Source organism: Salvia hispanica, chromosome 6 (genome assembly GCF_023119035.1).
Source record: "Salvia hispanica cultivar TCC Black 2014 chromosome 6, UniMelb_Shisp_WGS_1.0, whole genome shotgun sequence".
Classification (NCBI taxonomy): domain Eukaryota; kingdom Viridiplantae; phylum Streptophyta; class Magnoliopsida; order Lamiales; family Lamiaceae; genus Salvia; species Salvia hispanica.
In genome coordinates, this window is record NC_062970.1 from 747,947 (window position 1) to 771,328 (window position 23,382).

General features: G+C 39.2%; 4 protein-coding genes across 5 annotated transcripts; all 4 read right to left on the reverse strand.

The window, feature by feature from the left end:
• Positions 1 to 73: 73 nt before the first annotated feature.
• LOC125196511 (proteinaceous RNase P 1, chloroplastic/mitochondrial-like) lies at positions 74 to 3,269 on the reverse strand. Its single transcript, XM_048095047.1, has 7 exons — positions 1,758 to 3,269; positions 1,591 to 1,680; positions 1,329 to 1,510; positions 1,120 to 1,240; positions 765 to 833; positions 484 to 616; positions 74 to 421 (listed from the first exon to the last, which is right to left on the reverse strand). Exons 1-7 carry the CDS (start codon positions 3,267 to 3,269, stop codon positions 228 to 230), a joined length of 2,301 nt encoding a protein of 766 aa, XP_047951004.1. The 3' UTR covers positions 74 to 227.
• Positions 3,270 to 4,072: 803 nt separating this feature from the next.
• Positions 4,073 to 6,337, reverse strand: LOC125196440 (protein FAR1-RELATED SEQUENCE 5-like). The gene is made up of 3 exons (XM_048094956.1): positions 6,220 to 6,337; positions 5,257 to 5,801; positions 4,073 to 4,438 (listed from the first exon to the last, which is right to left on the reverse strand). The coding sequence occupies exons 1-3, from the start codon at positions 6,299 to 6,301 to the stop codon at positions 4,226 to 4,228; spliced, it is 840 nt and encodes a 279-aa protein (XP_047950913.1). The 5' UTR covers positions 6,302 to 6,337; the 3' UTR covers positions 4,073 to 4,225.
• A 597-nt stretch (positions 6,338 to 6,934) lies between these two features.
• Positions 6,935 to 11,936, reverse strand: LOC125192500 (protein tesmin/TSO1-like CXC 5). Of its 2 annotated transcripts, none has more exons than XM_048090095.1 (8): positions 11,397 to 11,936; positions 10,873 to 10,983; positions 9,993 to 10,170; positions 9,553 to 9,906; positions 8,640 to 8,743; positions 8,470 to 8,564; positions 7,463 to 7,888; positions 6,935 to 7,397 (listed from the first exon to the last, which is right to left on the reverse strand). In XM_048090095.1, exons 1-8 carry the CDS (start codon positions 11,651 to 11,653, stop codon positions 7,159 to 7,161), a joined length of 1,764 nt encoding a protein of 587 aa, XP_047946052.1. In that variant the 5' UTR covers positions 11,654 to 11,936; the 3' UTR covers positions 6,935 to 7,158. The 2 variants fall into 2 exon arrangements, with proteins under 2 accessions (XP_047946052.1, XP_047946051.1); XM_048090094.1 differs by having other exon boundaries at positions 8,640 to 8,746.
• A 789-nt stretch (positions 11,937 to 12,725) lies between these two features.
• On the reverse strand, positions 12,726 to 16,020 carry LOC125196541 (cyclin-dependent kinase F-1-like). Its single transcript, XM_048095102.1, has 2 exons — positions 15,437 to 16,020; positions 12,726 to 13,865 (listed from the first exon to the last, which is right to left on the reverse strand). The coding sequence occupies exons 1-2, from the start codon at positions 15,929 to 15,931 to the stop codon at positions 12,957 to 12,959; spliced, it is 1,404 nt and encodes a 467-aa protein (XP_047951059.1). The 5' UTR covers positions 15,932 to 16,020; the 3' UTR covers positions 12,726 to 12,956.
• Between the last annotated feature and the right edge of the window lie 7,362 nt (positions 16,021 to 23,382).

Here is a 23,382-nt window from a genome sequence, read left to right on the forward strand (position 1 = left end):
CCGACAACCCGAGTGAATTGGCCCGAACCCGAGCGGGTTAGCCCAATTGACATCCCTACTCTTAGATATAGAATAAAAAGAAAAAACAGTGATAAATTTCACTTGTAACTACACAATGCAAGAAAATATAGCACAAAACAAAACTGATCTCACAATCTGTACAAAGAGGCTACCAATCAATCTAAATGAACACTGCTAAAACTCCCTACTCCTACACCTTAATCCACTTATATTTCGAAATCGATCACACACGCACCGCGCCTCTCTGCAGCCTCAAGCTGTCGAACAACCGAAGCATCATCCTCCGGGAATTCACCATCTGAGCTTGCTTCATCGCTGCTGCATTCGTCCCTGCGCCTTCTAGTTAACAGAGACTCGACCAGATCCCTCGTTTGCATCTGCTGCCGGGACACTTTTGCCTCTGCCAAGATGCAAATGTTGAATGAAACAGCAAGTGAGGAAAAGGAAACTCTATTTAGTTACCTTTGGGTGAAAATGAAGAATCTTGATTGTTTGTCGAGCTTGAGTTTCCACGAGAACAGCATAACCAAATCCGTTCGTCCTCATTTTCAACCTCAGATGCGATGGGCACGTGCCAATGGCCCTTCTCTGTCTCCTATCAAGTTAACAATGTCCAAGAAAATCGAAAGTTCTCAGTTCCTTACTGTCTTAGAGAAACCAGCGCGATGCAAATCAGACAACGAGTAACCTAACTTGGAAAAACTCGAGCTAGAACAACATAAACTCAAACTAAGAACACCAACCTGTATAACAACAGAGCACGGAGGTGGCATTCGAAACACTGGACCACTTTCAGCAAAGCTGAAGCGAACCTACGAGCAAGAAACAACAAGACAGTGTGAAAATGGCACCACATTGTGTATTCTTTTTCATTCACTTCCAAAAAAGGGAAAGGCATGAACTGATACAAATTCGGAAAGGTCGTAACATTATATTGTAGATTAAATTCTAAATGCATCATTCTTGAAAAGAAACAGCTGCAGATTACACCACATTGAGTATACTTTTCATTCACTTCCTAAAAATCGAAAGCACGAATCTAAATGCATCATTCTCGAAAAGAAACAGCTGCACCACTCGAATGCGAAGAGCTCTCACCTGATGCCTTTCCTTCCATTTTGGGAAGAAATCATTCCCTAGAAGTTGAAACAGGTGATCTCTCATCTCGTCATTCGTCACAAGCAAGCATCTGCACTTAATAGCTGCATATAACCAGTACCTAAACAACCAAGTTTTTTTTAATCAAACTTCGATTTTCAATACATAAGTTCAATTTTTTTTAAAAAAACTATCATATCCATAGTTACCAGTCATCATTTGATCCAGTTGGTGTTGCATAGAGAGCATCAGCATTCTTCCACTTATCAACCAAACCTCTATTAAAAGGCTCATCCATCTTCTCCCCCGTAATTCGCCTATTATGCAATACGATGAGAGGCCATTTCTTCGAAGGAAGCATCTTCCGGATCCCATTCACAACTAGATTGACCTAATACCAAGACCATGAACTCCTCATACAACACAATGCACATGAAATTTTCCTCATTTAATAAAGCAAAGCAAACTCACCTTGGATGGCTTGAACTTTCGTTGGCTGTAAAGCCCGACGTTTGCAGCATCCACCACGGCCTCAAAAGGTCCATAGTAGTCAAGCCACTTCTGCACACCACAAACATTTCTATTTCAATAGAATAGACTAACAAAATATATGCAAGATTTCAATCAAACTAACATACTTGAAACTTCTGAAAACTCGAATTCCTCTCCCTCTCCGCAGCTATGGACGCCACAGATTTGGCAAAGTTTTCTGTTTCCACCGGATCAAGGTCTATTGTAACCAACTTCTCACCGCAGCATTCACATACTCCATCAGAACCAACACGGCTACGCGACACCCTCCACTTCCCTCTACCCAACCAGCCAGTCCCATGCCACCCACCCCCACCATTCTCCATTGCTCGTACGATCAATTCTTGATCCCATTTCCTTCTCCCCACCCGCGAAGCCACCTTGCTCGCGAACCACCTCTCAATCGAATCCGCTGTGCTAGGCGAAACCTGCCTCACACTTGTCCTAAGCTTATGCAGTATGTAATACACCTTATCACTTCTCCCAGCCTCTGTGCTTACTCTAAGAAGAGACTCCAGCTCGGGCTCCTCCGGGTAGACCCCGTTTTCAAGCATGTGCTTTTCAACCTCGAACGCACTCTCAACATCCCCATTACCGCAGAAGATAGCTAGAGCAGGTCCATATGATCTCAGCCTAGGATTAATCCCATATTCCTTCATTTGCTTCACAATGTCAAATGCCATCTCACCATCTCCCAAAGCCATAGCCATTCTTGCTACAGATGTGAAAGTTGCTTCATTCATTGGAACCTTCTCCAACCCCATCTCCTTATATATCTCAAACCCCTTTTCAAGAGCAACTCTCTTCAATTCCTCACTCACTTGAATCCCCTCACTTCTACTACTCAAATTCCCAGCAGCTTTCCTCATAGATTGAACCAAACCATCCAAACTATCCTCACCACTAAATCCACTCCCACAATCCACCACTTCAACAGTACTACTCAACGATTGAGAACTCGAGCTCAGGCTCCGGCCCCGGCTGCCGCTCTTAGCAGGCTGAACCACACCAGCAGCTGCAGAAGAGCAGAGATAGAGAAGAACAGCATAATGGTACTGCCCAATTTCGATCCCTTCCCTCCTAGCCAAATCATAGAGCTTAATCGCACCAACTACATCCCCCATTTTGGAGCAACTGTCCAATCCAACCCTCAACACGTTTCCCGGCTGATCATCTCTCAATTTCTTGACCCTCTTCTCCTTGGATTCCCTCAAAGATCCAATCTTTTCCCCATTCCTCCCCAATTTCACATCTTTCCTCCTCTTAGAATACCTATCCTTTAACACAACCCTTCTCTCAGTAGGCTTCTCTGCATCACGGCGACTAGTTTCAGGAGATTTTGCGGCGGCCCTTTTGGTGGAATCGGAGAAAGAAGAAAACCCAGAGAGGAAATCGGCATTTGGGGAAGAATTGGAGACTTCTCCGGATAAGGCGGTTTCGGAGAGGGCGGCGAGGCGCACGTTAGCTGGAGGCGTGAGGGGGTGGTTTGGAGGGGAGAGGTGAGTGGTGAGGGAAGAAGAGAAGTTGGAGAGGGAGAGGTGGAGTTGCAGAGGCTTGTGAGAGTAACTGTAAATGGAAGGAAAAGAGGCCATTGGTGGCCGTTGAGAAAAGCTCATCATAACTGAAGTTGATGAATTTCATCTTATCGTTTTGGAGAATGTGGAAAAATACATAATCTTGATAATGTAATTTTGAAGTTTAAGTTATTCAAAATGCTACTGCCTCATTCCCAGATAATTCGTCTCATATTCACCGCGCACGAGTTTTAAGAAATGCAATGAAAAACGAGTTGAAAAAATTAATGGAACGTAAATATTAGTTTTATAATAAAATGTGAGCAGATTAGTTAGTGGAAAATGAGGTCCACTGCTAAAAATGGTTAAAAAAATGAAATGAGACAAACTATTTGGGACAAACTGAAATTATTTCGGAAAATGAGACAAATTATCTGGGACGGATGGAGTAGTTATTAGTTATGATGGTTTTTTTTTTTTGAAATTGGTAAAATAAATTTGATAATGATTCAAGAATTACCGTGGATTTTATATTTAGACCTATTTATTTAAAAAAATACATGATCAATAAATTAGCAATTCGAGCAAGGCATCACTAAAAGATTTATGATAAATTCGCGTAAAATTTTCCATGCGGTTTAAAGATAATTATGCAAATAACCACTTGAAAAATTATTTTTTTCCAAATATGCAGATATTTTATTCTAAAAAGTTGTTATTTTCCTAAACTATTGTAAAAGGGTATTATTAGTATATTAATTATTTTAAATGAATATAATACTTAAAAAGTCTGATTATTAATTATTATTAGTTTATATGGTTTCAAAATTACTATTAAAGAAACAATTCCAAACAACAATTCAATCTTAAATAAAAAACAAGTACTATAAATATTTTCACAAATAATCTCACCATCAAATACATTCACTATAAATATGATGCATTAATGTTATATATATACAAATAAGCAACAGGTCTCAGACAATCTCTCCTTACAACAATGGCCCTTTTAGAGTTAGCTCTACTATATGGAACCAATCTCATCCATGGATATACAAACTCTACAACTTCTTCCGATTTTCGGATTCCACTTGTTCGACGTTGTTCAGAGCTTTCTGAATCTTCTTCGATAGGGACTGGTTGTGATCTTCAATGTGCCCAACAATCATATGCAGTTGCCGCTTGTATGTAGCAGCCAACTTCTCGGAAGTTTCAGCACGATTTCTGGCAATGGCTAGTTGTAAAGATAGCTCCCGGATTCTTTCGTGTTCACTCTGAACAAATGTGAAAAGACAGCAAGATTAAATGCCAATGAAAATAGAGATGACAGAATCAGAAAATAAGCATGTTTGCGGAAGTGACTTTTAGCAATAGATGAACACAAGCACGTACGAGGAAAAGTAATAATACCAGGAAACTAATCTAGGACTATAAAACTTGTAAAACTAGATTTAAAAAATTAGCTGTGTTTTTCATAATCTGCACATCATCACTCATGAGTTCTTCAATTTCATTTCTCTCATACACAAGAAGATCGAATAAGGAGTAGACGAGTAGTGATAAATTATAATTCGAACTTTAAGCATGTCATGAATTGGAGATGATGTATTAGTAGTACTTCTTTGTTATCTATATTACTCTCCATCCACAATTGTTCTTCGAGAGCTGCATTGGGTAAAACGATGCAAAGAAGATCTTTCAAGATGTGCTGCAAGAATTTTCAAGTCACAGCTGTAATGCCAGCATAACAAATTACACAGCACACATGTCTAAAGAAGTTTGAAGAATGTGAAGATACAATATATCTAACTATGTTTCAGGACATAGACTTATTCCATTCAACGAAGAACACATTACTGAGAATGAAAGCATGAGTAAGGGGTGCAATACTCACCAGATGAAGATATGACATCACTTACAACTGTAATGAAATAAGTATAATAAACTACACAGCACACATGTATCAAGACGTTTCAAGGAGGTGAAGATACAAAATACTCCATCAAACTAATTTTCATGGAAAAACCTTGTTTCATTTAACGAAGAACACGTTACTGAGAATGAAAGCACGAGTAAGTGGTCCAATACTCACCAGTGACTCCAGAGCACCGCCACTCCCATACACATTCGCAGCTAAAATAGCTTGGCCAGATTTCACCGAGGGCTTTGCATACGCTGGGGCCATTTCATGATTATGCTCCTTTTGGAACCTAGAAACCTTCCATTGGCCACTATCATCACAAACGAAAGATACCATCGCTCTGCATCCTGTTCTCGTTTCCGGCTTTTTGTAACAGACACCACTGGTATCTGCTTTATCATCCTTAACCCCTTCCTTTGAACAGCAGTAAGTTTTTGATCTGACCCTCTTCGTTCCCATAAAATAGTATTGCTTCCCCCTACGGACATTGAAACCCATGGCAGTCGCGTAATCACAGTACAGCATATACGCTTCCTCCTCACTGTACACAACTTGCTCCAACAATTTCTTCTCCAGCTCCAAAATATGACCCCCATCCTGCCCCTCATTCCCATCAACCACTTCTCCAACAGAACGAGGCGGTGCAACTCCTTCCTCATCACTATCTCCACAAGCCGATCCATGGATTTCGAGGTCGAATCCAGAATTTTCCATCTCTGTGAAGTAAAGCAGCATATACTTTCATTTTGAGCTCATAATCACACATAAGAAATACGCCATTTGATCAAACACACCAGCTACACCAAAACACATTTGTAAAATCAAATCTTCGATTGAATTTCAATAACCACAAAACAATTTTCAGAATAACCAGCTCAAAAATATTCATGATCAAAGGCTTTCACAGCATAATTGAAAAAATTGACAACATCTGCACTGGCATTTGCAAAAAAACGCGCACATCATATCAAGGAAGCGGTAATCGCTGCTATTAACAATCTACATTAACGAAATTCAAGCGGAGATAACAAAGCATAAACGTTACAGAATCAGCTCTACACACAAAGTAGGGAATCGATTGATTGAGAAACAAAACAATAAAGACCGAAACGAAAACGGAACAGAGAAATTAACCTTCAATTGAAGGCGGTGGTTGGACTACGACGGCGACGGCGGAGGTGGCGGCGGCTGAATTTGAAAGTAAATTTGGGCGCATGGTCTCCAGCTCAGGGCTCTATAGACCGGGTCTACCTAATCATCTCTTTTTTTGGGAATTTATATTTATTTTCCCTTTTCCTTTTGTAAGGGCAATTATGTCAATATTTATTTATTTAGAATGCAAATATTTGCAGTTAATTTTAATTTGAAAAATGTAGAATAAATTATAGTACTACACAATTTGCCTCACATCTAGAGATGCCGCCGGTTCCGGTTTTAGGAAATGTGGAACCGGAACCGAACCACGAGGCTATTTCACGGTTTCGGTTTTGGTTTGAAAACCGGTGGGACGCTTTTTTTAAGGTTTTTCACGGTTTTGAACCGCCGATTACGGCGGTTTTAGATGATTTTGGCTCGGTTTCGCGGTTCCGCACGGTTCCGGTTCCGAAATTTTGGAACCTGAACCGAACCGAACTATGGTTCCAAAAGTGATGGTTTCGGTTCGATTTAAATCTCACGGTTCCAGTTTGAAACCGGAACCGCCAGTTATGGTACCACGGTTAACCGCCTGAACCGAAAACCTTGGACATTTCTACTCACATCCATATGACAATTACAAAAAAAATTACTACTAAAAGTTATGATATGAATGATAGACAAAAATTAGTGTAGGAAAGTTGAAGAAAAGTCATAGTATAAAAAGAGTTCTATCATAAACTTTCCAAATCATTGATGAATACAAAAAAAGTTAATTATAATTTTTATGAATAATAAGTTAAAATTTGGCATTACAACTGAATAATCATCTCCTAACAATGGGTGCAGCATCGAAGAAAAGCCGAATCTTTTTGGCTTGGAAATACATGGATGCTGCAGCAGCATAGATCTGTTACATGTCTAAATCCTACGCATATTTTACAACCCTCTTTCAGATTCTGTTCTTACATCGCCATTCTCCGCAGCCCTGCTTATTCGGGCAAAAGGAGCGTTCTTGAGAGCAGCAGAAGCCCGTTGAGGAGCACTGGTTTTCGCAGCACCAATGTCTGTGTGCTGATGTTGATTCCTACTCTCGCTTCTTGGATTTGCAGCGCCATTGCTCGATAAACCCCTTTCTACGTCTGATTCTGCTCGTGCCAACGAAGAATACGTTGTTTCTATGTAGTGTAACGGAGCATGTGTCAGTCAGCAGCAATTCTATGGTAACTAAATGAAAAGTTACCTTTTATTTCTCCTAAAGTGATCAGCCTATTAAGACAATCTCTGAACTTTGTTAGGATGATTCTTTCCTGCTCCTCGTATACTTCAGTTGTTCTGTGCTCGGGCGGCAGCTGGGGAGATGCGTTGTTTTGAGCGTGTAACCTGTTAGGGGAACGAGCAGAAGTGAACACTGTATCTTGTTCGTCACACATTAGAGCTAAAGTGCTGGGAGACATTGGCCGTCCTTTTGATACATCAGCTCCGTCTGAACAAGATTCCTCGGGTGCAGCTTTATCGGACTGGTTTTCAGATGAAGGAAGATGATCAGCCTGAGCCTTTTGAGCTTCGGAATGCTTCTGACTTTGAGACTCGTCTTGGATGGTCGAAGCCACTGAGGTCGAACTTTTCTGGGAATCGTCGGCTTGCTTTTCAGCAACATTTCTTTCCTCTGGAAGCATCACAAGTTGGAAAGTGTTCAAGCACAATTGCAATGGACTTCATAAACTCAATCAATGGAGCTTTATAAGACTAGATCATCTCCACATAAGGTTACACCTTAACTTCTCTTCCTAATATAGTCAACTCTTCCAAATGCGTATATGTTGGAGGAAGAGATCAACGCACAAAAAATTTCGAAACACATGCATTTACTTCTAGTCATATGTAAGACCTTCTTAGGCGATATATATTGACAAAAATCTATGCATGCATCTTCACTGGCTTACTTTTACTAGATCGTTCGTATATCAGAGACGTCAGAGAGATATGCTCATGCGAGTGACAAAATTATAATTCTTCGTAAGACCCCTAGCATCTCATTTTCAACTATAACTGGAATGCATGACAGACTGATTTAAAAAAAATAATCAAATAACACTCCACCGCTGGGCCAGCACACACACACACACGACCTTTTGCTTTTTGATGTAACATTGGAAAAACCGCCATAAGGAGGATGTAAAAGTATACTGGTGTTGGAAACCAAGAAATCAGATGATTCAGATAAGATGTAACTCAGCACATGTGTACCTGCAAGCATCTTTGCAGCTTCTCTCGAATATACCGCGAGCACAGAGCATAGTTCCTTTAAGTCCTGGGGCTGGATGATGTCAGCTAATAGAGACCTTAAGATGCAGTGCACAAGTAAGTTGTCTGAAGAAATATCATAAAGCAATTCTTCAAATGGACGACACTCATACCTATACGTTAACTTCAAAGAGCCCAAGGCCGGTGTACTAACTGGATGAGCAACAGGAACTGAGGATGATAAATTTGAAGGTACAGAAGCCTTGGTATGGTTAGCCTGCTAATAGAGAAAATTGATTTTGGAAGTCAGAATCAAACCTAGCTGTTCCCCACAGTATATCAGAGACGACACAGAGATATGGTCATGTGAGTAAAAAATTATCACCGAAATACAATTCTAGATGGTATATTATGACCTCCTACCGAAAAACCTACCGATACTGATTTATAATTATCTAATTCATTTCATGGTAATCTCTTTTCTTACAGCATTATAGCTAGAGCTCTGCAACTTTCCTTTTCAGCATTTTCACAAAGCAGAGATTTGAATCTTAAAAAAGTAGTAGATATAGCTCTTAAATTCATAGTTCATTAATTTGGTAGAATATCGGAGGATAAGGTACCAAAGATTTTTCTGAAACGCCTTCCATGACATGGCAAAACACCAGGAGTGATTGTCACTTGTAAATATGAATATGCAAATCAAGAAAATCCAACTATATGATGTATTGACGTTATTTGCATTTATTTCCAATACCACAATTGAATACATTAGATATCAAATCATTGGTTACTAATATTGTATGGTTATTAGGAAAAGGCATATATTTTGAGGATAATGCATAAGTTCTTAACCAAAGAAATATTACAATTATACAATTACTTTTAAAATCTAGTTAGAATTAAAAAGTGACTCAGGGTGAGCCATATAAACCACAAGCCCTTAAGATTTTAATGTATGAGGTTTCCAATATAAAGTGAACCAGCAGCTAATTAGAGAGTTTTTTTCTGAATGCAATTAACACTGATCAAATTAAATATACAGTGAAAGTTGAAATTTTCTTTAGGTGGAAGAGCAAAGTTTACCTGCGGTAACTGTCCAAGCCTGTGAACTGGATCTTTTACTGCCGCTCCAAAGTAAAGATCCTGACCTTTCCGCTTTTTTGTCAGTGGGGGAGACCCATAACCAGATGATCCAATAGCGCCGGTGATGGCAGCATTCGCTGCCTGCTGGATAAAGGCGATGTTGTTAACATGATCACCGTGGAAAAGAGCTTGCCTCTCTTCACTTCCTTCAAAATTTTTGCAGTCCATGCATTTACAATTTTCAGAACAAAGAATATTTGCTTGGAAGCATTCACAGTACTTCTTAAGACATCCGGATTTCTTGCAGTGGCATCCCTTATTATGCTTTCCTGAAACAATTTCACCAGCCTCCTCCTGCATATTTATAAAAATCAATTGATCATGCCATTGGAAATGCATCCCGACAACTGACAAGAGGGAAAAATGAGTTTTGGCAATACCCTGTTATCCCTAGCTCCATGAGGACTGCTAGCAATTTTTGGCCTGAAAGCAGTTGGATTGCGCTCCAAAGTAGCTTCAACAGCTTCTCGTCTAGCAGCATCGTTTTCGACATTGTTGTGACAGTTCACACAATTGCAACCATCACAATAGACTCCAGAAGCAAAACATTCACAATACCTGACCATAAATTGTAAGATAAGATATCACATTATTACTCCGTCCCAGCAAAGCGACATACATTCATAAATTATAGGGATAAGTAAAATTGTTAGAAATAAAATTGGAGAACATGAAGTACACACATAATAGGTTCTTTTCAGGTAAAATAAAATTGGGAGCACATGAAGTACACACATAATACTCAGTAATCTTTCAGATCCAATGTGATAAGGTATTGAAATGAACAACTTTTAGTTAATTCTTTCCTAAGCTGAAAGAATAAACCATAATCTTTGAACTATGTTCATATGGTAAGAACCACTTAGTCAAACATTTCTTATGCTTATTGATAACGTAACTTGATAAGCTTCGGTACAAGAAACGCATGCATAGAGCAGATGCTAGATTACACAGCAAAACAAATTGCAGACAACTGAGAGCTCTAATTTGAAAATAGAATTCAACAATTTTAACTAATGATAAGGTGTGCTATATCAGTTAACCAGTGGAATTAACACTGAAGAAGAAGCATATATCCCCAAATTTTACTATGTTCCTCGACTAATTGAAAATGTGAGTAGGATAGATGCATATTAAAATACATCTGGGTGAAAAGAATGCTCTTTGAAAAAGAAACATATTTCCCCATATTTTACTGTGTTCCTTCTTCACGCAATCATTTGTCGTACTAGAAAGAGATGAAAATCAATAGCTGCTTACAACTTCAAACACCGAGAATGTTTGCAATTACACTGCTTTTGCTTCTTTGGGGTACCATCTTTTATTTCATTCGCACTTTGCGCGGGTCGGGATCTTGGTGATTCAGGTTTCCTGAGGAGAAAATAAAAGTATTTAATACTACATTTCAAAAAGGAACTACCTTACCACACAACAAACTCTATTAACAGCCATTTTTCACATCTTAATCACTAAAAAGTGACTTATTATTCGAGCTATATGCCTATGGTGAACTGCAAATGGCCACAAGAACATTCTGTGAACAAATTAACAATCAGAATCTCACACATCGAATTAGCCTTTCCGAGTAGGAGCAGAAGGATTCCTAACATTTAATCAAAACATATGTAGATAAATTGCACCAAATAGAATGCCCCAATGTAGCAAACAAACACGAAAGGCTAAAACTTTAAAATCAATATCCAACAAAAACCTACAATTTCCACAAACAAATCATCTCAACCTCCAATTTCAACAACTAATTCGGAGTTCAAAAGGCGACTCACGGAGGAGGGCGAACGGAAGGATGAGAGGGCGGCGGCGGAGGCGGCGGCTGCTGCATAGTCATGAACAGCATCTGCGGCGGCGGCTTCACTGAATGCGGCGGAGGAGGCTGCTCCATCTTCGACGCGCCGCCGCCAGTGAAATCCAACTGCCTCACCAGCTTCCTAGCTGGGAAATCAGCTCCTCCCGCCGTCGCCTCCGTCTGCGGCGGCGGCGGCGGCTTTTTTGGAGGGAAATCCTGTCCCTCTCTCTGCTCCATCGAAGAAGGTCAAAAAGGGGCAACCAAACGAAAATCCGACGATTCACAACAACAAAAAAACGATAAATCGAATAAATACTACTCCAAAAACCACCAATTTCCCGAGAATTCCACCCAATTTTTCAAAAATCGTATGCTATTCAAATCGCCGAAACGAAAAGCAACCTCAATTGAGAGGAAGCTCGATCCCTAGAAAAGCACATAGACACACATACACACACGCAGATTGAAGAATTCCTCAAAACGGATTTCGCTTGTTTTGATTCCGCTTCCTCCCTCTCTAGCTTAGCTTTTTCAAAATTCAATTTTGTGAGGTCGGATGAGCGTAGATATCCCATCCAACGGTGATCGTGCGTAGTTCTGGATCGACGGCCTGAATTCATAGAAGGTACTCAGCTCTGCTCTCCGCCGTCGATCTAAAAGCCCTGTCTTTTTCCGATTTTTAGACATTTTTGTCATGCGCTCGCCACGTCATCGTATTGGACACGTGGCGGGATGTGAGTGGAGGATTGTGGGGAGTTATGGTGGTACCGCGGCAGGGAAGCTCTCCTGCCCTAATTTTGATGAGATTCTGTTTCGATGAAATAAAAAGAAAATGTAAAAAATATTAATATTATGGCGCAAAAGAGTCTGCGACGTCGTTGACTTAGTGAATGTGAGGAAATTGGTATTTAATTATTGTTGCTCTATTTATTATCCTTTTAAATAGTGAGTAATACTCTCCGCAGAGGTTATCATTTTTTTCTGGAACGCGAGATTTTTTGCAATAATAGTATTATTTTATAAATTCAGTAGAGAGTAATGTTTTTATTTTTAGAAACATGTCACTTTAAATGTAACGTTTAAAAAAGAAACGAGTCATTTGATGATTCAATTATCCATTAATCAATAACTAACAAATTAATACTCCCTCCTAGCTAAAATTAATTATGTTTTTTTGAAATTTATTTGAAAATATATGTTATAGAGGAAAAAAAGTAACCACTAAATTTGGGTAGTCATGTGGAGTAAAATTCGCAAATTAACTTTATTTTATTTTAATTATGTAATTTTTTTTTAAAAAAATCTGAAATGAGAAAAATAAATAATAGTAGTATAAGTGAAATGTTGTACATAGTTCATGGATTGTGAGTGTATAATTATAATGCTTAAAAATAGGTGAATAATCTAACCAAAAACACTTGGTAGACTTGCACAGTTTCTCCAGCAATTTCTCACTTTCAAGTATGATCATAATTTTCTTGAGTCATCAACAAACATACATTAGGCTCTTCTTCGAACCACAGAGACCGATCTTCGTTTATCAAGAGAAGCGGATAGAGAAGCCGTTTTTGGTGCCAGTGACGAGCGACGGGCCAAAATCCTCAAAATCCGAATCCGATCCGAGACCTTCATAATCGTTCCAGGAACCCTCATCAGCACTCCCGTGTTTAGAGGGAACCCTCAAATCAGATATAGGAACCGGTAAAGGTTCTTCGTTCAAATACTTATCGTGAAGCAATTCCATCGCGGTTGCCCTGCTAGCTGGGTCGTAACTCAACAGCTTTCTTACAAGAAGAATCTCATCAGGAGATCGATTAGGGAGGCACGCTTCTAAACCACTGGGTTTTTCAACTTCACCGAACGAGATTATATTGTAGTCTGGGAGATGCACACAATCAGGCCATGCCTCTTCGGTCAAGTTACCCAAAATGCTAAAGATTTTGCCCAACTGATCAATATCCGAAGCGCCTGGGAATAATGGTTCGAGGCTCAGAAGCTCACCAAAAATACAGCCGAGTGACCATAGATCAACCTCCAGCCCGTAATTTGTGGAGCCATAAAGTAGCTCAGGGGCTCTGAACCACCGGGTGCCAACACAGGAGGTAAGGGAACCGTTCTCATCAACCTGGCCCTTCTCAGCTTCATAAGAATAAGAATGGAAAGGATCTTCGAGATCACTTGTCGTGCATGTAGCAAGACAGGAAGCAGCTCCATCGTGAGTTACACTTTCTTCGTCACCATCATTGGGAAACTCACCCATTCTGAGGTCTTCTGGCTCTGCAGTCCCCTTTTCACTGCTCTTTTCCACATGCTCTCGAGGAAACTGACTGTCTGATCGGTCAGCGGTTTCTGACGATTGAGGAAAAGCTGCTTGATTTGATGAAGGCTGCTCGGCGAACTGATCATAAGTGCCCTCATCAAGAAATCCGGGAGCAAGAAGTATCCTAGCCTGATGATAACCAGGGAAATAAATGAAATTTCAGTGCCTGTGTAAACAAAGCAACTCTACGATAACATTTATGACTCTTTAACTAAAAATTTACAAATTTGAAGTGGTCAGTCGGTGCCTGCAGTTGAGCTAACTTCTTGACAACATTATACAATCAAGAATTCGTCGCACACTGATATCTTGTTCAATTCAGCACATTCATAGCAACCTTTACATTCAATAATATTGAAAAATAACCAAATGGCAGTCTCATCGATTTAACTTTAACTAGCAATTACTTAATTATCAAGCTGCAATAGTTTGATAGATTTAGAATTAGTAAAGCAACTCATAAAAACTAAAAAAAAAATCAGAATGCATATGACTCCTCTAAACCTGTACGCCAATGAACTCAAAGTCAAGGAATTGGCAGATAAGTATTAAACATCAGCTAGGAAAAATTAACAATTCCAGATCAGAAACTAGGTTTTGCATTCCAACAATACAGGGTGCTCCAGCTCCTTACACCAAACCTGTTCCGTTCTGTTGTCATGGATCAGATTAGGGAGACTGCCTCACTGTTTAGGCAATCTAATTTCTTCACGATGATTCTTATAGGTTTAAGCACATAACAGATTCCTTGTTGTGTATTTTGTTCAAGTAACATTACAGTTAGATGCAATTGCAATTGCAATATATTAACACTTGAGATATCAAGTGTAGCATTGATTCACAGAAGACATACAAATAGGTTTGAGGGGCTAAGCAGATGCATGTGACAGCATAATCATTGTGAATCTTCTTATACGATACACATCAATAATATCCAACTCATAGTAATGAGGAGCTAATGAAGAGCATGCAATTTCCATAACATGATTAGACAGAGACCAAACGGGATTACAATAAAGATACAGAAATAACCGTTCAATTTCATGAGTGGCAGAGGGAGATCAAGAATAAGGATCAGTTGAGAGTCCTGAGACCCTCAAGAAAAGCTACTTTCCTATAGGCCACATATTAAAAATGTATTCCCAATCGTCCTAGATCACAGGCAACGAATCTCTTCTCACTCATCTACCGTTATGTAACATTACCTAGAGACTGTAAATCCCCTCTTCCTCACAATTTCATTATAAACATCATCTCTGCATAATGCTACATTCCCTTTAATACAATGCAGATGAGAAAATAATCAGTCAGCCTTGCCAAGAGGGGGAAACGCTACCAAATGAGAAGGTAATCGAAATAACAAATGGATAGGCAACCATGACCATGAGGCACCACAACCACTAGCTCATGTTGCAATCAATGAAATACAAAAGCTTCAACGCCTATTCCAGAAATACCTAATTTCGAAACCATCAAAAAAACTATGTGGATCACAACAAGTCAATTAATTTTAGACAATATCTATGTGCTGGCTGAGTTGCTTGCCTAGGTTTATAGCAGTAAATTCATCATCAAAGATGAAATGTAGAGACACTAAAATCGCAATGTTTCATATTTCTAAGCAAAAGATAACCAATACACATTCTATAGCTTTTCAATTGAAAGGGAAGCCCTAAATTGAATTTTCAATTAATCTATACCTGGCCAAAATCGGCGATTTTGAGGATTCCGTCGGCGGAAATCAGCAAATTGGAGGGCTTCAAATCCCTATGAACAACGGAATTGCGGTGGCAGGCGTCGACGCCGCGCAAAATCTGCACCATCCAGCGCTTGATCTCTCCGACGGTGATCCCTCCCTCCCAGTCCTTCTTGGCGGAGGTGACGACGGCGGCGAGATCGGTGGGGAGGTACTCGAGCACAAGGACGGCGTCTTCGTCGTCGCTGCAGAAGTACTCGTGGAGGAGGACGACGTTGGGGCAGTTCTGGAGCGTCTGGAGGGCGTCGATCTCGCGGAAGGCGGACTGGTAGTCGTGCACCTCCTTGAGGGCGACGGTGGCGGAGTCGCTGCGGCGGCGGGCCTTGTAGACGTCGGAGTAGGCGCCGGAGCCCACGCGCTCGAGGATCTCGTACTTGGCGGTGATCTCGCGGCGCGTGTGGATGCTCCAGCTCTTCGACGGCGGCTCCTCCTCCTCCATCGTCGATCCTCGATTTCGAGCGTCGGTGTAGTGGTGGAGGAACTAGAAGATCACTGCCTCACTGTCACGTGACTTCTCGCTGCTTCTCACGTGCTTCTTTTCGTTTCGATTTTTGCTTTTTTTAAAAGTATATTGGTCTCTAAGAGCACTCCCATTGGCCGGAAACTTCGGCGATTTTTCCCGAAAATCGCCTAGATTTTTCGGCCGAAAATCGCCGAAGTTTTCGCCGGCCAATGGGACGATTTCGGCGAATTCTCGGCGTTATTCCTCCCGAATTAACGCCAACCGGCGATCCATCGCTGAAACATCGCCGAATCATCACCGCCCACTGTGGGCGCGATTCGGCGATGTTCGGCGATTATTTTTTTATTATTATTATTTTTTTTTTAAAAACGGCTATATCTATAATTCCACCACTATAAATACTTCCTCTTCTTCCTCCATTCATCACACACAATTCTCTCAATTTTTCAATCTCTTATCTCAATCTTCAATCTTCAAAATTATGAGCTCTAGTAGGAAAAATTCTCGAAAAAGTAAGGGTAAGGGCAAAGAGTCGAGTTCGCAAATTCCCAACACTGATGAAGCAAATGAGCAGTGGATGAGCTCGTTGTTGTCGATGGGTTCTCCTCCCGGCCAATATCCATACGCGGGTCCGTCCCCATTGCAGTTACTCCTACGCCACGCAGACTTTCTCCGTACTTCCAGTCTGCCCTCGCATGCCCTCTCCAGCCGACGATGTGTATCGCCCCACATAGTCACATCGTTGTTCGACACCCCTGGATCAACCCCAGGCGACGAAGAATCTCAGGCCGCGACGAACACAACGGATCCGACACTCAGCACGGACGACTACGAGGTGGAAGCGAAGGAGCGCCGCGTCGACGGCTGCGACTGATACGGCTTCCGATGAGAAGCCGAAGCGGACAAGGACTACTTACACTCTCGAAGAAGAGTCCGAGCCGATAGCCAACCGATGGGCGGACACGACGCAAGACCCGGCGCGCAAGCAAGAATCCACGGGAGATCATGTTCTCGGGCGCAGGTTACGGAGTAAGTACACGACCAAGAAGACCGCCTCGATGAAGGACCATGGCAGTGAGGCGATCCGCCGGCATTGGGAGCGCCTCATGAGGGACTGCGCCCATTTCAACGGTATATATTCTAACTTGATGACGAACATGACGAGTGGCCAGAACGAGCACATGGTCCGAGATGAGGCCATCCGGATGTATAGTGGCCAGTTCTTGTCGAAGGGCTTCAAGTATTGGAAAATCTATGATAGGCTGAAGGATCTCCCCAAATTCCGGACGGAGATGCACAGCGCGCTGCACGGGAAATCGGTGCGCTCGCGACTTAGCGGTGCGGAGAGTGAGGGCAGCGCGATCCCCATCGACTTGTCTGAGGATGGTCCGCACGAGCGCCCTGTGGGAGCGAAGAAGGCGAAGGGGAGGCGGAAGGGGAAGGGCACATCGTCAGATGCCCAGTCGGAATCCCCGTTCTTACAACAAGCCACGTTCTCTTCCAATGCCGCCACTCTGGCGCAGTTGTACACGCTGTACTTCACCGGCGGCGGAACCCCAGAAGAGAAGCAGTCCCTCTGGTCGACCATCCAAAATATGAAGATCAAGATGGGCCTCTCGCCGGACGCTCCTCCCTCTTAGTTTTTTAAATCCTTGTTTTTTATGGTTTTTTATTTGTAGTTTTTTTTTCTCGTTGTATTATATTTTCCAATGATTAATACAACGACGAATTGTTCATTTATAAATCTATTTATTAAACACATTTGTAGGGAAAATTAAATAATATTAAAAATGATGATGTAAAAATGAAATGTTGAGTTAGGGAGAAATAAGGGAGAAATAAGGGAGAAACCATTGGAGCATTAGGCTAAAAGTCGGGGATAAATTTTGGTGCTGATGTGGCATTGATGTGGCATAGAGTTAGGGAGAAATAAGGGAGTTTTTAGGGAGAGCATTGGGAGTGCTCTAATATCACGAAACTTTCAAAAAGTTGGGTTTTTCCTACGAACTTTAAAATTGACAAATAATATCACGAACTTTACCTCTGGGTTTGTTTTTTCCCACAAATGAAAAAATTCATGTTATTTTAATAGATTGAAGTACAATTTTTGAGGGTGTGCTTCAAGAAAAACTATCTTCAAATATTGAAAAACTTGAAACTTTCGAAATTGTTGTCGACAAATTATGAAAAAAAATCGGTATCATAGTATTATTTGTGGGAATTTTTTCATTCGTGGGAAAAAACAAACACGTGGTAAAGTTCGTGATATTATTTGCAAATTTTAAAGTTCGTAGGAAAAACCCAACTTTTTGAAAGTTTCGTGATATTAGATGCCAATATTCCTTTTTTAAATGGAAATTTTGCTCAAAATATCAAAATTAATTAAAGAAACAAATTTAAATATTTAAATAGTTAGAAAATGGAGCTAGAATAACGATTTAAAGTTAGTTATATGAAAGTGTGGAGCCTTGGGTGAATATTCAAATTTCAGACTGGATTTTACTGAATTCAATTTGGTCGAAAAAATTGATTTTTCGAATTATGAAATCTGTTCCAATTCAATCCGAATTTTTTTAAAATGTATTAATATACGTAAAAATTCAAAATTTCAATGCCAAAATTCCAAAAATTTGAAAAATCTTCTGATAACAAATTCCAAAAATTAAAATAAGAGTATCAAATATCATTAGAATTGTAGTACAACATAAATATTTATATTTATTAGGTTTATGATTATAGTATATTTTAAAATATAAGACCCGCTCCAATCCAAGCATCTGAAAAGTTTTAAAAAACCGATTTATATAAAAAAGTTGAAAAATCTTAATTTGATTTTAAATTTTAGTTTGGTTCGAAACAGATTTTCGGATACCTACTCACATTGTCCACGACCGAGGGCAAGTGTTGAGCTATAGCCCTCGGGGCCATGGAGGTAGCCCAACTTGTTGGGCTCGTTAATGCATGTGGGGTCGTTGGAGTAACAACTCTAAGGTTAAAAAAAATAATAATAACTAAAGGCTTTGATATACGAATATATTATGCCTTGTCTCTTTTGATATAAAGAAATAATTTAATGACTTAAATATATTATTACATATGATGTGCAATAAATCACAATTGCAAAAATAGAATATCTAAACCTAGGTGTATAACAAATTCAATTATTCATTACTAAATTGATACACGAAATATAACTCAAAAAACTTTTTCAGAAATTCATTTTATTAATTTGTTCCTATTGATTTATATATAAATTTACATGGTAAGTATTAAGTAGAAATGAGGTTATATATCCTTGTCAAAGTGCTGCTTAAACCTTTATCAAACACGTACATAGATTTATGATTGTTCAGATTCTGTAAAGAATATTAAAATATAAAAAGCTTGAACATTAAAATTATTAATACAATTAACTAATTAATTAGAAGAACAATAGTCGCAGGTACCATGAATCCAGCCCAAAACTTTCAATTAATCTAATGCTGACGTGTATCCTTGACTCACTAATTACTAATCAGGGATTAATTTGGGATCAATAGGTAATTAATTAATATTTTACTATGGCTAAAGTTTTTTCTTTTGACTTGCTAATGATTTTAAGTTTGAGTTTTAATATTTGTGAGTTGTAATAAACAAATTTATCTTTCACTGATAAATTTGAGAAATTAATTAATTATTGTCAAATATATATAGATGCTATTACTTTGGCCAATATCAGTGAATATTATTTTTGTTTATACTACGCTAGCATTATTATAGTATAGTTTTTGTCTTTTCTTTTCCCTTTGATTAGACAAAAACCAAAGGAGATTGATCATATGATTCTAATTCAATTTATAAAACCCCACCTTCAAAAAGCTAATTCCCACTGTCCTAGTGTACCATAAAATAATAAGAATATACTCGGTAAATGAAATTAATACTAGGCACCATAATTTCGTTCATCGACTGAATCATAAAGTCCAAACTACACCTTTTAAATTGAGACTTTTAATTAATTTAGAAATATCCACTTTTTTGACCTCATCATTTGGATTTTTAAGAAGATAACCCAATATAGTGGATAATACTAGTACAATGCAAAGATTAGAAGAAGAAAAACCTCTAAATTCTATTTCCATTAATGTTTTCGGTATCTTGATGCTAGTTAAGCAATGATTTTTATTTTTTTTTAATACTATAACATTTGATTTTTGAATTTTGTTATTGGATTTTAAAATTTTTGGATTTTGGTATTCAACTTTTCAATTTTTTATGCAAATTTAGATTTTTCGGATAGGACGGATTTCACAGTTCAAATTTCATAATTCAGATTTTTGAACAATTCTGATCGAATCATATTCATTTTTCATATAAAATCTTTTGACCAACTGTTTTGACTGCAACGGAAACCGATGGTTTAAGGTTGAGTTCGTGACAACATGTCGCTATTTACGGGCCGATTATGGGCCAACCTCTGGGATAACGCGATCGCCGATTTCGGCCCCGAAACTCAGTTCCAGAACCGTAAATAAAATAGCGATGATAGAATTTCTTTTTTTAGAAATATATCACTTGGAGTATGGTAAAATAAAGTAGTAGCAATATTTTATAACTACTATTTCTCATCACTTAACAAAGCAATTTCCTAATCAATCACTAATCACAACTTAAAATCACCTCCTATCAACCTCCATTAATTAGCTCACTAATACACTCCCCCTAAACTAAAAAAAGGAAACAAAAACTCCTACACACACATGTATATAAACTCATCAAATATATCCACCGAAGAATATAATGGATGAAGAAGATGAAGATGTTCAATCAAAGAAGAAGCCAACGTAGTTGATGGTAAATTTTTTCAGCTTAAGAGGGATATTCTTGATGATTGTGCTGACAATATCCCTCTTGATTCTACCGCTCATTCTTCCGCCACTGCCGCCGCCGCCGTTGATCCTCCTCCTTCTCCCCATCGCCATCATGGCGGCCCTCGTTTTCTTGGCCTTCACTGCCCGTTGCCCGAATTAATGTTGCCGTATGGGAATATGCGAGTCAAAGAGTACGTATATATATAGAGCGTTTGTTTCTGTTTATTCGTTAATTTCATTACTCTTTTGTCGCTATTTCTTTTCTAAAATGTTTCTCGTGATTTCTTAGTTTGTAAGACGTTCATCTCTAACCAATTAGTCAGAGGTTCAAGTAACTAATTAATTTTACGATAACATAAAATCGAAGCTCGAATAATTCATTTTTATTCATAGCATCAAGTAAGTTGGTAAATTAAATAATTTGTAAAATTAATTATGTCAATAACAATTTAAAAACATTAAACTGAATTAAATATATAAATATACTAATAAGTAACATTAATATGGACTAAACATGTATAATGCTCATCAATGAAGTTTACATTTATGAAATGATAAGTTTTTATGTGATGCTCTATTGTCAAGTTTTCTCTTGAATGTTTTGTTCCACCATTTTGGGATATAGTATTTTTATTGTAGCCTTTTGGGCAGATGCAATGTATCTTCTTTTATATTATGCCCTAATTAGATCATTAAATTAATTAATTGCACTATTTTATCTAGATGTCATTTTCATTTTCATTAGTGTCGAAACCTAATTTGTCTCGCAGGTTGATGAAAATACCCTTTGTTATTGATGATTTTGTCTCTTGTCAAAGCCATGCAAGAATAAAAATTTAATTAAGTCATTGTAAAGATTTATTTAATTAAGTCATATTGTAAAGATTTTTTTACCAATATATCTTTATACTTTCATTTTTATTTATATAAGCTAATTGCCAGAAAAAGTAATAAGAGCATCCGCAATGGTCGGCTAGCGACCGGCTAGCCGATTCGTCGCGCTGGCCGATCGGCTAGCCGAACCATTGCAGTCGGCCAGCATAAAATCGGCGAGCGGATCGGCGTGGGCTCGCCGATCGCTTGCGTCGCTGGCCGAAACGCTAGCCGATCGGCTAGCCGCCATTGTGGAGGCCCGATCGGCCAGCGATCGGCCAGCGCCGATTTTTGATTTTTTTTTTTTAAATCATATATAAACGCGATTTTCGTTTCATTTTCATTTGCACCACTTGTTTTAACGAGTTTTCTCTCTCTCTAACTTTCTGTTCAAGAGCACCATCGAGCGATGGATCACGCAGGTGGTAGCGGTAGCGGTAGTGGTGGGGATCCCGAGGAGTACGAACGGAGGATGAACGAGGCTATGGAGGCCTACATGAACCGCGGGATGGAGCGGTACATGCGTATGGTGGAACAGCAGGCGATACCTCGCCCTCCACGAGTTGTCCACCACCGAGCAGTGATTGATCTCGGATCACGTAGCTGCACATCGGCGGCTGTACGATGACTACTTTGCAGTACCCGCGGTTTCCCGAGATAATGTACGCCTGCATTATCCTGCACAACATGATCGTCGAAGACGAAGGCGTACAACTGACTAGTTGGGTCAGTGACGATGAAGCCGGTCCAAGCCACGGAACGGCCACCCCTAGTGTACGACAGGGGGTACCCCTCGATGAAGCCGGCCGACTCAAGGAATTTGCCAAGCATGCGCCAAGTGGATGCTCATATTCAACTCCAAAAGGATATAATTGAAGAGTTGTGGGCACGGAGGACTTGCACGGCGATAGTTTTTTTTCTTTATTATGCATGTACTTTTTTTTTTTATCTATGTAACTTTTTTAAATGCAATTAATGAATTTTCCCGTACACGTGTCTAAATTTAATTCCGTATTTTAATCGTAATTTTAATTCCGTAAATGTAGTATATTTTGAATTGTTTTTATTGCGGCTGGCCTATGGCTGGCCTAAATCTGACGTGGCAGGTGGTTTTTTTAGTGTTGCTGACGTGGCAGAGGAGAGAATGGCTGGCCTAAGCACCATTGCGGATGCTCTAAGTTTTGTCAAATTCAGGTCTGTCTGCAATTTTAAAAATTAGTAAGAAAAATAATAAAATTTGGACTTGTTCTCAGTTATTTAATTTCACGGTGAAAAACTACATACCTCACGTGTAACATATTCCAATGAAACGACACTCTTTTCCGTATGAATAGACTACATCATTTAATTCATCGTAGGCGACGTCCGCGTATGGTTATCGACTATCATATCAGATATAATTTCATAAATTTTTGTAGTCATAGGATAATTGCGAACAAATCCAAAACTCGTGATTTTTATCATTGATTTTTTTCCCTGTTTGCTATGAAATTCATATTTAACGGCTACATCCAAGTATAGTTTTTCTAATGTTTTTATGATCTAGATTCTTGTGAGGTTGTTTTTGTGGACTTTTTTCAACGATAATGTAATAAAAAAAAAATTCAATAGTGTCACTATATCGAATTAATTGGTAATCACTGATTTACATGATTAAGATATGAGAAATTAAATCATAAACTATAGCTAATTAAAAGTAAAAGA